This window comes from Lampetra fluviatilis, chromosome 25, assembly GCF_964198595.1.
Source record: "Lampetra fluviatilis chromosome 25, kcLamFluv1.1, whole genome shotgun sequence".
NCBI lineage: Eukaryota > Metazoa > Chordata > Hyperoartia > Petromyzontiformes > Petromyzontidae > Lampetra > Lampetra fluviatilis.
This window is the reverse complement of record NC_136299.1, coordinates 10,484,985-10,501,135: the sequence shown is the minus strand read 5'-3', so window position 1 is coordinate 10,501,135 and position 16,151 is coordinate 10,484,985. Positions and strand designations below refer to the sequence as shown.

Sequence of the window (16,151 nt, the reverse complement as noted above, 5' to 3'; positions counted from 1 at the left end):
GTACAAGATGCCATTAAATTGACACTAGATACAATTATACTGTGTAAATTTCGATTTAAAGCTTTCGTGACTGCAGGGATTCATCTTCTTGGTTCTTTCGGTAAAGTCACGTAGAAGGGAAATAATACAATAATAAAAATAAAACATTACTATTTTATTATGTTTTATTATTTCCCTTCTACGTGACTTTACCGAAAGCACCAAGAAGAATTATACTGTGCTCAATGTTTTCGTAAACATTACAGCTTCCGTCCCCGGACGGGCACAAAGGCTCGTGTCCGTCATCAGCGTGCCCGAGAAGATGCAAGAGAACGCGGTGGGGTTCTTTTTTTTGGTGTTCGCCCGTGCGTTTTCGACGACTAACCCCTCTGCTCCAGCGCGCCGCTCCAACACTGCCATGGGGATGACGGCCACGCAAAGGCGCTCCGCTGCCGGCTGAGCACCTTCATGGGCAAGGCCGAGGAGTCACCCACGGGCAAGGGGCGAGTAACGGCGGAGACGGCTGCGTCATTTCGGTAATGAACCTCGGTCGATAGACGCCGGGGAAGAAAAAGGTGGGGGGGGGCGCCCGTCTTGCCATTTCGCACGTGGCGGCGTTAACTGCGTCAGCCCCCCAACACCCCCCCCCCCCTCTGAGCAAACACCGCCGTGGCATCGGGGCATGATTCCGTGAAATAATCGCGGGGTCGAATGAAACGAGAGCGAGAGATTCGGAGAGGGCCGTAAATGCGGACGGGCATTCTCTGGATTTGTTTTGTTCGAGCCGTCTGCACGTTCGAGCGTTTATTGACCCGGAGGTGATAGCCGGAATTACGCGGCGCTGTCAATTCTTTACGCGTCACCCCACCCTCTCCCCCCCCAAAGTTTTCACCGTCAGTGGCTCGGCTGGCGAGACGTGGTTGCGCAACACCCCGCCCTCACCGCAGCCAAGCGACAAAGGGAATTCTCGAAGCCCACTCGTGAATGTGCATCTCCTAACGTTGCCATCAAATTCCAGGAATCCTCAAGGCGGGAGGAGGCACGCTCAGAGGTGTCTCCCGAAAAGCCACTTTCAGTGGAGAAGAAACAAAAATGATTCTGGGTTTGACGCTGGTCGTGGTCGTAACGGTCAGCACCACACTGGCCGCACTTGCATTGGGGAGGTCCCCGCGGTTTCATTCGATCTTCCGGCGCGGCAGCTGAAGCAATGGAGCGAGTCCTGTCTCCGGCCACGAGTTGGGTAAAGTGCGGCTACTGCCAACGTCTTCCCAAGACACTTGGACGAGTGATCGAGTGGGGCTCTGTCGAGCGGCCTCTCGAAGTGGAGGCCCTTCTCGCAGCAGTTGGGTTGAGCACGGCATTGCAGGGCTGCACCTTTTCTGAGAAGTAAATAACATAAAAAGGGACTTGCGCTAACGTCGCCTTCTCACGGCACGGAATCCCTTCCAGGCTCCAGTCACGGGTTGAGCGAGGAGTGGTCTCTCGTCAGGATCCAGTCTCTGCCAACCACGATCCAAACCCCACACGTGCACAACGCACGGCCGCAGTGTGCCATCCCACGTACGCCGGCCCGCGCGGACCGGCGTGGTGAAGTATGGTCAAATAACCCACCGCAAGAAGCGCACTGCGTGGGGAAGGCTCAATCCATCGGTTTATTGACACAGCGGCTGTACATGCACATTATGCAGTGTTACTAAGATCCATTAGACAGACTGGTGATGAGCTTCTGAAAATCAAAACCGATCCATCTTTTGAATGCCTGCTTAAAGAAATACTGCTAAAAAACCGTGGGTAGAAAAACTCACGCACTAATGGGACGTAAGCATTTTTTTAAATCTGCAGAGATCGACATTTGCGTCTTTAAAGTATTGTACAGCTTGCTTGTTCCAACATTAGCAGTATACTTTGAACTGCTTGGCTTATGCGATCAGTCACAAGTCATCATTATACATATTCACAAGTCAACAACAGTAAATAAAAAAATAACCTCAAAATATCACGCACATGACCACAAGGATACATTTTCCTCCCGACTTGAATACCCAATTATTCCACCGGAAAATTTGTTAAGTCCTAACACTCAACCCATCACCTTAATGACAATTATTCTTTGGAGCCAAAGTTACCGATTTCATTACGTACTTTCCAACACGCAATTAAGGAGGCATAAGCGATTGTTACAACAATAACGGTGACCGCGTTGTTACGAATAACAGTTGAGAACGATATTTCACCTAAATACAGGAATTAGTGGCGTGGAAAATAATACGAGATATTTCTGTGCTACAGCAGACCCGAGGCTGTTATAAGACCGTATACAAATGTTTTTTTTCCTTAATGAGATTGTGGGATACACAGATGGAAAATGTTAACATTTTGGCTGACAAGCCTCAAGGCTTACTGATATATCGGCACCAACACTAAATGCTTATTTTCTCTTCCCTTTGCCAATTACATCAACCTATTTATATTTGATGAAGCTAATAAGTCATCCTTCCTTTAGGCATTTAAGTACACAATGCGTTTTTTATATCAGTTACTTTTTTTCAGAAAAAGTGTAACATTTGAAATGCCACTCTTTTTTTCATTTCAACTATTTAACATTTTTAGTTTTAAAAAAAAACGTCATCGAGACGATAATCTCTGAGAGGTTTGGCAATAAAAATTTTTTTAAAATAATAAACTGAACCCTTGAGATTCGTCGAAGTGTTAAAAGTGAGAACCCCTTCTTAGAGGCGATCGCTTTTGGAAAACTTGCGCTTCACACGAGGAGGCTTCGGCCATCTTCTGCAACGTCGCCACTTTGGTGACATCGGCCACCGCGAAAAGAAGATGCCAAAGTGGGCAGAAACTGAAATTGTCAAGTTGAAAATTTAAACAAAAGACCGGGGGAGAGGGGTGGGGAGAGAGATGCCCCTTAAATGAAAAATGCTCCGACTTGCGCTAATTAAAAAAAACATCCATAATAAAGTTTTTTTGGGTTAGATCGCGTGAATATCTAAATGTGTCGTTAAACCTGCCACCATCCGACACGGCCAATTAGCAAGGGTTGTCACGTAAACAGAACGTGGCAATTCGTCACTAGTACAGCACTAACCGGTGTGTTGGAGAGCCAAGCCACAACATTTACAAACTGAGTACGACGTCTCACCAGCAATTGCAACCAGCTTCATCAGGCGACAGCCAGAGTAGTGGAGAGATCCTCCTGCTTCGTTCCTTAAATAGAGGGGTAGATGTGATGATGACACTTGTGTGTTCTCCTTGCGTGAAGTGGGGGGGGGGGGGGGGGGGTTGGCAGGTTTAACGAGACATTTATATATTTACGCGATCTAACCCCCCAAAAAACCTGTATTATGGATATTGGTCACGCAAGCCTACGTGTTAAACAAAAAAAAAACCTTAAAAAGAAAATGTTACAAAGAGCCTGGAAGGGATTCCATGCCACGGAAAGGGGACATTAGTGTAAGTCCCTTAGGTTACTTCTCAGCATGAATAAAGGTAACCAGTAAAAGGTGCAGCCCTGCAATGCCTCGCTCAAACCAACCGCCGCCAAAAGCCCCGCCTCGAAGTCGTTCGACAGAGCCCCACCCGGGTATTCGGGCAAGTGTCTTAGGAAGACGTCGGCAGTGCCCACACTTTACCCAACCACTGGCTAGAGGGAGGATTTGCAGCAATGTTGCAAGTACCGCGCGGGGAGATCGAATGGAACCGGCGTTGTTCCCCTCTGCCGAACGGCTTCCAGAGGCAGGAAAAGGTCGTGAGGTCACGTGGCAGGGGCGCCTCTGCCGGTCGAAAGCCTCCGCGTTCGTGGCGTTGTCTTCTCCGCAAAGATAAACTATGAACTAAACCGTTTTTGTTTTCCACCAGGTAAGGCCCTCGTCGGAATAATCCAGAAGGTATCACACTTGAATTCACATTTTGACAACCGCTGTTTTTTAGTTGACAATATAATTTCACATCCACGTGATAAGGTTGCACTCTTTATGTCTTCACCGTGGCATTTGAAAAGCAATGGATGGACTCACGGCTGTAATCGTTGCTTTCACAAAACCTGCCAGGATGGCCGGAAATTCGGTCTAAACTAAACTATTAAACTAAACTTTTTATTATTTTACCAGGTAAGGCGACGTGGCCACAAATGATATAGCTCAATGGAGTGGCTTATCGTGTGGAAATGTATCGCAGCCAAATACTCTACACGTGTGTTTCTAAATGTGGAGAACACAAAAACTCCAAATATACAACAGGCATCAGGGTCGGGATCGAACCAACACGACCTGCTGTACACCAGGCAAGGTAGTTAACATCTCGCTACCGTAGTTCCCTTGGATGATGGGAAGATGCGACCTGCTGTTCGGAGGATCCTTAACTACCTGGGCATCAACACCAACGACAAAAACTCAAAATGACGAATCGTTCAAAGCGATTCAAAACCGAGCAAACTGGGCAGGATTCAGGTATCTTTGCCCCCAGGGGGAAAACAGATGTCGTGTAATAGTGGGGTGGACAAACAGTACACACGCCGGGTGTGTCGGCAGGGCGGAGGAACTGGGACAAGGGTCATGGAAGACCCCATCTGGAAGACCCTGGAACTCGCTCGTGGGTTCGAGAAGGGAGACGCGGCCAGGGCAGAGCCAGGCCACGCCGAGGGGAATAAAAGCAGCTGAGAGCGGGAGCTCAGGGCTGCCGGTTCTGGGAGTGGACTCGTCTCGTCGTCGCTGACGTCTTCGCTAGATATCGTGCAACCGAGGTGATGGATTTTTTTATTGAGCAATCATTGGAAGGATGTAATTAACCAAGTTAAAACTTTAGCTGCCGTGCAGTTTACTGCTAGACAGCCAGTTTAGATTTATTTTCATAACCATATCCATATTCCCAGTCTGTTACCCCCACCTTCACACACTACCATCACCATTGCCACACGTTGTTTTTCAGCTTGCGCATTTCCAATTTACCCCCCCGGACTGATTCAAGAGAACACACGTTTTTGTTTATTTAATTTTATAATGGAAGCCACCAAGTATATATACATATCATATTAAAATGATAATATGAATAAATATACCTACTTTTCTTGATCAAACAAGCATTGTTGATTTATCGGCACGTCCCCCCCGTTCGCCCCCCGCGTAAAATCCGGCCCCTGCACGCAGATCGGTCGTGGGAAACGACGCGGCCACTCTCCCTCCGCCCTCCTCCTCCGTGGCCGCCAGCTCACGGCTGCTTCTGGATTTCCTTCCGCTGGGCGTCCTGCACAGTCCTCGAGTCTTCCCACGGCCGCGGCCCACGGATGTTGACCCACGCGTCCGCTTCTGCCTCCTTCAGCTTCTGCAAACGTCGCACGCGGCGGCACACGGAGGGGACGATTTCGTTGAGTGACGAGGCGCCAAACTGACCGAACGCCGGGCCGGCCGGGAGAGCTCCAACGTCGCATCTCATCCGCTCGGCAACAACAAAATGTCGCCGGGAGGCCACGGTGGCCAGATGTTAACTACCTCGCTTGGCATACAGGAGGTGCTGGGTTCAATCCCGACCCTGACGCCTGCTGCTGTATATTTGGAGTTTGCGTGTCTCTCTCCCCGTGGACGCGTGGATTTTTCTCCGGGTCCTCCGGTGTTTCCCTCCACATTTAGAATCAATGTCACGCGTTTATGGCATTTGGCTGTTGTACATTTCAACATGATGAGCCACTTCGTAGAGCTGTTATTTGTGGATGGGTTGCTTCTGGAAAAATAACTAGATAGCTCAGTGGGTCTTACCTGGTGAAATAAAACATAGTTGAATAATTTAAATGAGGATTTCCCAGTGGCAGATGTGTCTGGCGGCACCTGGTCTGATAATGGGCTTTAGTCTGCCGGTAGGGGACCATGGTCGCTATGCTTAGATATATTTTAGCTTGAAATCTCACCTTGAGCTCTTATTATTGATCCTATCCGCATTTACTCATTTCTTTTGTGTGTGCGTGCACCGAAATGTTTGCGCTGTGAAAAGCAGCAGCACTGCTCGTCAATACGGAGGCTGCTCCGCCCGCAAGAGAAACTTTACTTTCAATGAGCTCTTGGCCGGTTATAAATAAAAAATAAACAATAATTTATTTATTCAGGAAAGCCTCGATGAGCCTCTCTGAGCCTCGGTGAGCCAAGTGGGAAGACACCGGAGTGGTTACGGAAAGCGAGCACTCACACGCGCGCACGAACGAACCAACGCACGTACCCATGACAAGGGATCAGAATACTAACGCTTTCATACCACCGCCAGAACATCCGCCGCTGCGTTGGGCAATGACGGCGGTGGGCGATTCGTCGATTTAAAAATCGATTCTCAGGCTCGGGACACGCTCTTGAAGAATCTCGTCGCTCGTCGTCGTCGTTGTTGTTGTCGTTGTTGTTGCCGTTGTTGTTGACGTTGTTGTTGCCGTTGTTGTTGCCGTTGTGCGCGGGCTGCTGGCCGGGGCCACGTACGGAGCGGCGGCCAAAGCGAGGAACGTGCCGGAAGTGGACGCCCACTTCGATGAAAGTCGGCTCGACCGCGGATGCTAAGTGCATCGTCATCATTGTCGTCACCATCACGATCCATGAGGCAAGATAGCCCCGTAGGTGTCCACTGCACATTTCGTCATCTGTTTACACTTTCAGGTAGTGGCCACATCTTTTTGGAACCAATCTCTTATGTCGTCATCGTCAAGCCATTCCCTGTTAGGGCTTCCTCACTTTCTGGTTCCTTCCACTTTTTCGAACAACAACACTTTTCGGTGCGTGGCTGTATGTATGTGTGTTGAACTTCTTTCGCACCGTATCCAACCGTGCTAATCGGAGGTGCGGGGGAAGGTCAACAAACTAAACACAAAAAGCAGTTTCCAAAGAAATTTGTGCATAGCTCCAGTGGCTTCCTAAGATTTAAAGGAAGAGTGTTCCAGACGGCCGCAGAAGTGCACCTGAAAGCGCGCGGTGCGGTGACCGTCTTTGTTCGGGGGCTAGCCATCGCGGCTCCATGACGAAAAGCGATAGTTGAAGAAGTGGATTGATCATGGGCGATGATGATGATGATACATTGAGATTCATTTGAGATTTAAAGCTTTCGTGACTGCAGGGATTCATCTTCTTGGTTCTTTCGGTAAAGTCACGTAGAAGGGAAATAATAAAATAATAAAAATAAAACAATAAAATTCTCATGACGTTTCATTCAGACGCTGTCTTTCCGACAGACCTGTTCTTCACCTGAGGACGGCTGCTTGTGTTGTGGCCGAAACGTCGTGAGAATTATTTTATGTTTAATTTGTATTATTTTATTATTTCCCTTCTACGTGACTTTACCAAAAGAACCAAGAAGATTCATTTGAGACTTCCCAAAGCAAATCGGATATTATTAGACCGCTATAAAATCTATCAATTGCATACAATGGTGAAATCGTGAACTTGACGTCGCGTGCGGGAAATTGAGGAGCGACCATGTGAGCCCAGGGGGCAGGGCACCCGGAGGAAAAGTCGCTCCGCAGGACCGCGGGAGATGGCCACGGCTCGGGGAGGCCTTCATCCAGCAGCGGATAGACCACAGGCCCGTGGTGACGGTGACGATGAGGGGGCCTCCCCCCCCCCGAGGAGCGACAGGGCGTCGCGAGGACGGCCGTAAATCACTTGATTAACCGCGCTGGCCTCACCTGATGAGGCCAAGCGGGCGGACGCGCGCCGCCTCGTTTGGCTAATCGTGGGGTCAAGTCCGGGGGTTAATTCCCGGAGGGACGTAGCCGCCACCAACAACCTCGGGGAGGCGTCCCCCGTTTCCAAAACGCCGATAAACGAGCGCTTGCCGCGTGCTCGGGGTGCCTCGTCAGATTCGTAACGCTACGCAAAAGCCAAAAAAAAAAATGATAATAAAAAAACGACGGGCCGGGGCATCCGGCTCGACGCGCATCGATGTCGTGAATGCGGCAGCGTTTTTTGTTGTTTTTACGGGGCTGCTACGGCCGCTGTATTGCTAATGAGGGGCATGCCAGTGTGGGTAATGAGGAGCAAAACGATGGCGAAGATGCGTGAGTGAAGGCCTCCGACCTCATACTCCTTCTCCAGGCTCACGGACTCCTTCTCCTTCAGCTGGGCCAACAACTTCGGGTCCATCTGCGAGCAAAGAGACGGAACACACGCGCGTCCACTTGTGTGTGTGCGTGAGCGTGCATTTGTATGTGTGTGCGCGTGAGCGTGCACTTGTGTATGTGTGTGTGCGTGCACTTGTGTGTGCGTGTACTTGTGTATGTGTGTGTGCGTGTACTTGTGTATGTGTGTGTGCGTGTACTTGTGTGTGCGTGAGGGAGCGATGCGCTACCAAACCCAGGGGCCGGAGTTCGATTACCGCTCACGGCCAACGTCAGTGACGATTATCTTAACCAGTCCTGGGTTTCCCCTAGGTCTACTCAGCCTTAACGGAGTTTCACCCTGGGTTTCCCCTAGGTCTACTCAGCCTTAACCGATAACCTGGTGTCGTATGGTGGCTGGGCAGTTGTGGGGCGTTGACCACACCACCCGCTCGTGCAGTGCCAAGCCTTCAAAGGTGCACGCAAACAGCACTTGCCCCAACAGCATGTGCAGGCTACATGGGGGGATTTTGCCTTTGCTACATTGCACGCTCATCCTCACGCTTGTGTCACATTGGCACGTGTGTGTTTGTTCAATGGGATTAGGGTGGAATTGTCCCCCGACTAGATGTGGGCAACATTTAGGGAATGCATCTGGAGGGCATTCGTAAAGAAGTGAGAAATCAAATAAAGATACAAAGTTCAGATGTAATTTTTTTTCCCCCAAGAATAATCTTACAGCTAATATTGCGCTTACCCTGCCTTTGTTTTTGGAGGCGTCATATCGAATCTGTGCGAATTCCTTCAAGCCAAACGAACCCCCAACGATGAGGATCTACAGAAACACACACCCACACACACCAACAAAACAAATTCGTTTTGAAGAAAAAAATGTTTACCCAGTTTTAACCTCGATTGTGCAATCGGAGTCGCATCATCCGATCGAATTTCTCGCAGCGCAAACCTTCGTGTTGGAGAAGGGGCCATGGGAAGCAGATCCCACAAAGCGACCTGCTGAGATCCTTTCAAGTGACCTATGCGTCTTGCCTTTAATGTTTGTTGTCCTTCCGCCGCGCCTCCGATTAGCACGGTTGGCTACGCACGGTGCGAAAGAAGTTAAAAATGCATAACGCAAAGTAGTGGGCAGCACTTTCAAAACCCGCTTCTGCATGCGACAGCGATGTTCATCGCATGACAATCAAAGCAATAATACAATTTTCTAAATTGGAAATCAGCAGAGCCAAATTTAACGCGATGGATATATTTTTTTTCCGTGCAGTTACTGGGAACCGGACTGACGACCCGGTCACCACTGGATTCGAACTCGGGATATCTCTGCGGAAGGCGGCTCAGCCGCTCTGAACCCTGGGCGACCCGGCGAGCTCGGAGACGGACTCGTCTCAACATCGCAGCGAGGCCGCGGTCCGATCGACGGGTCATCGATTTTTGGTTGGTCGATTCTTCAAACAATAACGAAGATACGGGGCGGGCGGGGGCGAAACAGGACGCGGCGACTAATTGTAGCGCGCGGGATGCGGCGCGGACAAGTTTCCATCCGTGGCGCCGATTGAAATGAGCCGGTCAGGAACGTTATGGAAGCGACATGGGGAGCGGGAGGAGGGGGGAATCCGATCGAACGACAGAGCGTCGAGCGAGCGAAAAACTTCTCCACCGTTCGATGAAGACGCGAACGCCGTCAAACAACGCAAGAGCCGGAGAGAGCGTGGAGAAGGGGGGGGGGGGGCGAGTGGGCGAGGGCGGCGCTGCACGGTGTCCTGGAGAGCAGCGGCGGGGCTGACACGGAGGAGATCGAGACATCGAGACAAAATGTCAGGGGGCGGCGGAGGTTGACGTGGCTTCTGCCTCCACCACATCCAGCAAGAAACCCGTCCGGCGAACACGCCCCCCACCCCCCCCCCCCGCTCCGGGGGTGTGCCGGAACGATCGCCCGTCGCACGTCGTCAAACCCCCCCACCCCCTCTCCGGCAAGACGTTTAACTCCGACGTTAACATCTCGGTGGCTATGAGATGTTGACTACCTCGCCTGGTATGCAGGAGGTCGTGGGTTCGATTCCGACCCTGCCGGCTGGTGTATGCTTGGAGTTTGCGTGTCTCTTTCCCCGTTGTCGTGTGGATTTTTCTCCGGGGCCTCCGGTTTTTCCCTCCACATTTCGATTCAACGTCACGCGTTTAGAGCATTCGGCCACTATAAATGTCCACGCGATGAGCCACTTTGTTGAGCTATCATTTGTGGCCAGGTCGCTTCTGAAAAAAAGCTATACAGCTCAGTGGGCCTTACCTGGTAAAATAAGAAAAAGTTTAGTTTAATAGTTTAGTTAAGAACGAATTTCAGGCCATCCGGGCAGGTTTTGCAAAAGCAACAATTACAGCCATGAGTCCATCCGTTGCTTTTCAAATGCCACGGTGAAGACATAAAGAGTGCAAACTTATCACGTGAATGTGAAATAATATTGTCAACTAAAAAACAGCGGTTGTCAAAATGGAAATTCAAGTATGATACCTTCTGGAATTTTCAATTGGAAAGCAGATTACAAATGTGTCCACAAAGGATAATGCCATATTTTAATAATCATCACCAGCCAAGTTCTGACCCACTGGTGCGTGAATGAAGGGCTTTCCCCCTCACTGTGTGGGCACCTTTGAAAATGACGGCGTTCCATCTCATGGGATTTTCCCTGCTGACAAATATCGCAATAATTAGAAACAAAAGGAAAAACAACCTCCATCTCTCCAATAGTCCTCGAATGCCAAAGTCCATCTCACTCACGCACGTGAGTTGCCCACATCACTCCCATCTCCTCAACGGAGATGGGAGTAGCCTTCAGGGTCCTTTGCCAACCGCGAGGAACCATTTGAAAGATGCCAACTGCTCGTGACAGGGGCCGATAGACAACTGCGACTGACGGGGCAAATTTGCCACTCGGCGAATATTGCACGAAAAACACAAAGACTCCCGCAAACCCGCACACACGGTTTGTGCGAATTCGTGCTGTATATGCGGCTAACCTATTTCTACCCTGAATTCGCTATATACAGGTTGAAATCATGCTACCATGCGATCGAACGTGGGTCAACATTGTGTGTACTGTTTATGTGCGTGTGCACTCTGTGTACTGTGTGTGTGTGCCGTGCGTGTTTACCGTATGTGTGTCTACTGTGCGCCGTACTTAGCAGGCAGCCGTCTCCGTGTGCGGTGCATTGTGGGTTGGGTGACCGTGCGTGCGGTGCACGCTGCGCGGTTTCACTCTGTGCGCCCCTTTTTTTGAAACGCATCGACTCGCCATCTCCGTGCTCACATTACGTTTACACTGCTGACACAATTGGTTTGAACGTATATATATTCATATTTGCCTGCGTCTTTCACCGGTTGTGCCCTTGGGAGCGCTGGTGTGCATTTGAATGTTCATTAAAATATTTGTTTCGGTAAAGTGAAAAAAAAACACACACACGGATTCCATGGCAGCCAACAAAGGCCTATGCGGCTGAACGAGAGCCCTAACTATTTAAAGAACCGTTATCAATCCCCGCACCGACCACGCATTTCCCTGGGGCACTTTTAGCACAAACGGACCGACCGCCTAAGCTCTACCCGCATTTTTACAAAACGATTCCAAAGTATTCCCGACAAAAGGATTCAAGAGAGCAAGTGAGTTTGGCAGCGGAGGGAAAACATTATTGAAGTTACAAGAGAGAGGAGAGGGGGGGGGGAACGCATCGCTTTGCAAAATGGAAATTTTGTATGCCCCCCCCGAGCTCTCATACTCTGATGGTGCGTTGTCTTTGAGTTGTGCGCCTTTTGGCGTCATCTGGTCCAACACCATGTGAGACTAGGCTCTAAGAAAAGCTGTCTCGGGTGTGGACGAATCAATGTCAAGGAGAGTGCATACATTATCAGAGTTGTGTTTTTTGTTTGCAACATGACTCCTTGTAAAAAAGGTGTCAGTTTTGTTGCCAGATAAAAGGGTAAAAAAACAATTATCATATTTTTCTACTGGCAAAGAAGGTTCCAATGCAGTAAATGACATACGAATTTACATGTTTAGGTTAACGAAGCCTAAACATGTAAGGCAAAGAGAAGGTGGCACGGCGGTTGGCACACGGCACTAAATATCCGGCCACCCGATTTTCGATCGCCGGCGACTGCCAAAATCAGCGGCGAGCAAAGTCTGAACCGGCGCTGGGCACAAGGCCTTTCAAAAAATGTCTCACTTACCAGCGTGGTGAAAATGGGGGGGAGGGGATGCAGGCCTTCCCTCACAATCCCGCGATGTGAATAATCCACCTAGCACCTGCACGCGAACCGATTTGTCATTTTTACCGTGCGACTTGTTAATTTTGAAAAAAAGATAACTTCAAAGAATTTAATCCCATCGAAAAAGGCGGAGATTAAAACGGCGGGCGAATTTTTATTTTTTTTAACAGGAATAAGCGACGCAATCTGAATTTTGAAGACTGTTGTGTTTTTTTTTTTCTCTCGCTTTGTTTTATCAGCACCAAAACACCCACGTCAAAGGATCTCAATTAAAACCTCTCCTGGGTTCACGGTGAATAATAAAGACCGAGATGATTACCTCCCAGCCCGATGCGTGCCCACGTGTCGTGCGAATACAAATGTGAATTACGCACACACACGCACACACACACCGCCGGTGCGTGCAACGCTACGTCCTCCGTTTCCCGCGTCAAGCCAGAAACGTACAAACATTTACCAGCCGCCAAAGCGACGAATTCACAATTCTAGGACGCGAGGTCCCCGTGTCGAATCCTCGTCGTGAACTTCGTCACTGGCTCCGATCCATCCACTGCCGGATCAAGGCTGGACGATGGTTGATGATGTGAGCCATGAGCGTTTATACGATCCGTGTTTGTTGCGGATAATAGGAAGACTAGAACAGACAGGCACGTAGGGATGCGTGCTGGACAATTTATTATATCGCGACAGTTGGTGGCGGCTTGGGAGGTGGGGGGGAGGGGTAGAGTGGACTGCATCCAGCAGTGGACTGACCATGGCCGATGATAACGATGATCATAATGGCTGCGGCAACTGGCTACGGAGTCACGTGGCGCCTACTTCAACCGAGAACATTGCGACCTGCTGTGGCGGCCGCACGATGCAATATCTGGGGCATCGTCTCCATCGTACTCTGCGATGGGGCCACAGAAACTGCGAAAAGCCACTCTTGATTATATCATGCATTTGTCCAAAGTTAAAAGACAAAAGCGTTCAACTGAAAGGTCAACGTATATCTGTTTTTGTTCCCCCCCCCCCTCCCCCCCACTCTTCTTTCATTTTTTTTACATCGATATTATATATCGCGGCGGTGTTTTGACCGCAACAGAAAATGTGCCTGGAAAAGAATCGATCTCACTCAGACCGCGATATTGACAAGCGCCTGCCGTGAAAGCCATCGCTTTTGGCAAGCGTAACCGCATCGGGTTTTCCGAGGTGCAGAACAAAAAACGGACGCCAGGTGCGTTACAATTCTCTTTCCCCCACCCCCTCCCCAAAAAAACTAACTGACTCCGTCGATCCTATTAATTTTGGGGGATATCACCACGTCTACTGCTCAGGGTCTGCGTGGTTTTGTTTTCCGGGTCGTGTCGCGCGTTGTTCGGTAGGACGCCTGATGTCGCGCTCGAGGCACGACGTCCGAAACGTCGGACGAGGAGTGAAATGTGAAGGCACGTTCGCGAAGGATACGCCGGACGTCGTGGCAAACGCAACGTGGTTGGCAAATTGTTCCACCCCTAATGGATCATCACAATCATCGTCAGCCATGGTTAATCCACTGCTGGATGAAGGCCTCTCCAAGCGGCCGCTTTAGGTCACGATTTTGACGGATGGCCAAACGTTATTTCTTTAGTATATATTTCAACAGTTCACTGCGGTCCACGATAACAACCCCAGCCGCGATCGACCAACGTTGCCTCGCGTTGCAAATTTGCGTGGCCGATTTAACGAGGGCAACCCCACATTTCACATTTAGGCGGTTAATTATTGCGCGAGAGAGACGAATTACGAACACCGGCAAGCGGCAGCTCGCAGTAATTATGCCGTATAAAGGGCACGCCGACCCAAATATCATCACGGTGAACCCCGACAAAAACCAAAGCGCCGTTGACTTTTAATCTCGCCCAGGGGCGAGCGTGTCGGCACCCGTGGCCGAGTTGCCGGGTGGAGGCTTGCCAAGCGGTCAGCGTGCACCGCCAGGGACGTGCTCCCAATCTTGAGATTAATCTGAAACATCTGTAACAAAAATTAATCATCTGGGCTGTTTTGGATTAATCCAAAAAGGCGGAAGAGTGCCGTCGCGTCGCCGCGCTTTTCACGCCAAAAGCGGCGGAGCACGGCCACCGGGCGAAGTCGCCGGCAGGAGCACGGAGAGAGTTCTTACATACTCTTAGGTTTTTTTCTGTAAAGTCACGTAGGTTAAAAATTAGAGCTAAAATTAGCTCTCATGATATTGTTTTTTCCGAGACCAAGGTGCTCTGCAAACCCTCTGGCTACCATCAAAGGTTTGTACACGAGGCCATCCAGATATACAAGCACAGACATAATTTCAACCACGATGATGGGTACAAACTGAATAATCATTGGAAAAATGTTATTAACCATGCAAAAAAGATTTAACTACACATATGTGGACCATCTTATTTGACAGGTACTATTCTACTTCGCCGAGTGTTAACATCCCCAGCGATTAACAGTACTCTCCTTTTATGTATTTGGGTTGTCACCAACACGGGATTAAACAACATGCGCAGTGTCATTCTCTTCTAGCATCTGCACCTTTTGCATGTGCACCTGTTGTTCACTTTTAGGCCCGCCCCCCCCTCCCAATACGTTCCATTGGCTACCACACTCAGATAAGCTCCTCCCCCCCTCCTCCCCCCCTTAACTTGTAAATCTAGCTGTGACGGTCCCACCTGATGACGGAGACTTGTGTTGCCTCCGAAACGTCGTGATTTATTATTTTATTTTATTTCTATTATTACTTTCATTAATTTTAATTTTACTTTTTACCTACGTGACTTTACCGAAAAAACCTAAGATTATGCATCCTTGCAGTCACGAAAGCTTCAAATCTAGAATTAGAGTTCTTACATATCGGAGCACGATTGGGGAGGCCGATCTGAAAATGCTATAAAACCATCCTCGAGGATCCGAAATGTGCAGTGATTTTTTAAATAAAAAAAGTGCGTGGCTTTGCGCGTACTGTACCAAAGCAAGCTGCCATTTGCACGGCGACCCGCTGCATCAGGAGTAACGAATGAACACTCCCTCCCTCCCGTCGCGTCCCCTCCCCGAGCAGTCGTCTTCGCTCGAGTGGGGAAGTAGCTGAAAGCGGCGTCGTGGTGGCGCATCGTCAAACCGCACCACCCCCCCCCCCAGCCGCCAGCAGTGCAGCCGTGGCATCCTCACCCCTCCCGCCCGCCTGCCCGCCGTGAGACCGAGTTTCCGCGTCAGTGATCGCGATGGCCAGAGGCTCGAGCTGCGATTCCGTGCATTGGAAGAAATTATTTTGTTTGCTTGCCGAGCACACAGGCCCAGAAGGCCTAAATGGGCCGCCAGCAAACAGTGACATTCCAGTTGTTATCGACTCGTTAATGCTTCTCGAATTGAGCAAGGTCATTCATTATACGTATGCGGAGTCGGCTGCGTAGAAATGCGCCGGGAAGGAACTCCAAAGATGCGCGAAGAAGAGCTTTGTATTTAAAGCTTTCGTGACTGCAGGGATTCATCTTCTTGGTTCTTTCGGTAAAGTCACGTAGAAGGGAAATAATAAAATAATAAAAATAAAACATAATAAAATACAATTCTCACGACGGCTGCTTGCGTTGTGGCCGAAACGTCGTGAGAATTATTTTATTAGGTTTTATTTTTATTATTTTATTATTTCCCTTCTACGTGACTTTACCGAAAGAACCAAGACGAAGAAGAAGAGCTTTGTAGCTCATCGGATTCCCCCGGTGCGAATAAAGATTCCCGATTGCGAAGGCGAGCGGCGCGTCGGAGGTAGTGCCGTGCGACCTGCGGCGTTGGCGGTGGCTGAACACCGTGTCGATGAGACGCATCGGTGAG

General features: G+C 49.6%; 1 protein-coding gene across 2 annotated transcripts in view; it reads right to left on the bottom strand.

Annotated features, from left to right (window-relative positions):
* Positions 1-1,612: 1,612 nt before the first annotated feature.
* COX16 (cytochrome c oxidase assembly factor COX16) overlaps positions 1,613-16,151 on the bottom strand; it is a 37,143-nt gene continuing 22,604 nt past the window's right edge. The window contains exons 2-5 of one of the 2 annotated variants that reach the window (XR_013639272.1): positions 8,805-8,882; positions 8,028-8,093; positions 5,049-5,307; positions 1,613-2,830 (exon numbers count right to left, since the gene is read on the bottom strand). Coding sequence is in view for 1 of the 2 variants with exons in the window: in XM_078868257.1 (XP_078724383.1) it covers positions 5,194-5,307; positions 8,028-8,093; positions 8,805-8,882 (258 nt within the window). In the remaining variant the exon portion in view is untranslated. Of the gene's footprint in view, positions 5,308-8,027; positions 8,094-8,804; positions 8,883-16,151 lie in introns of both variants that reach the window. The other variant, XM_078868257.1, reaches the window with a different exon arrangement.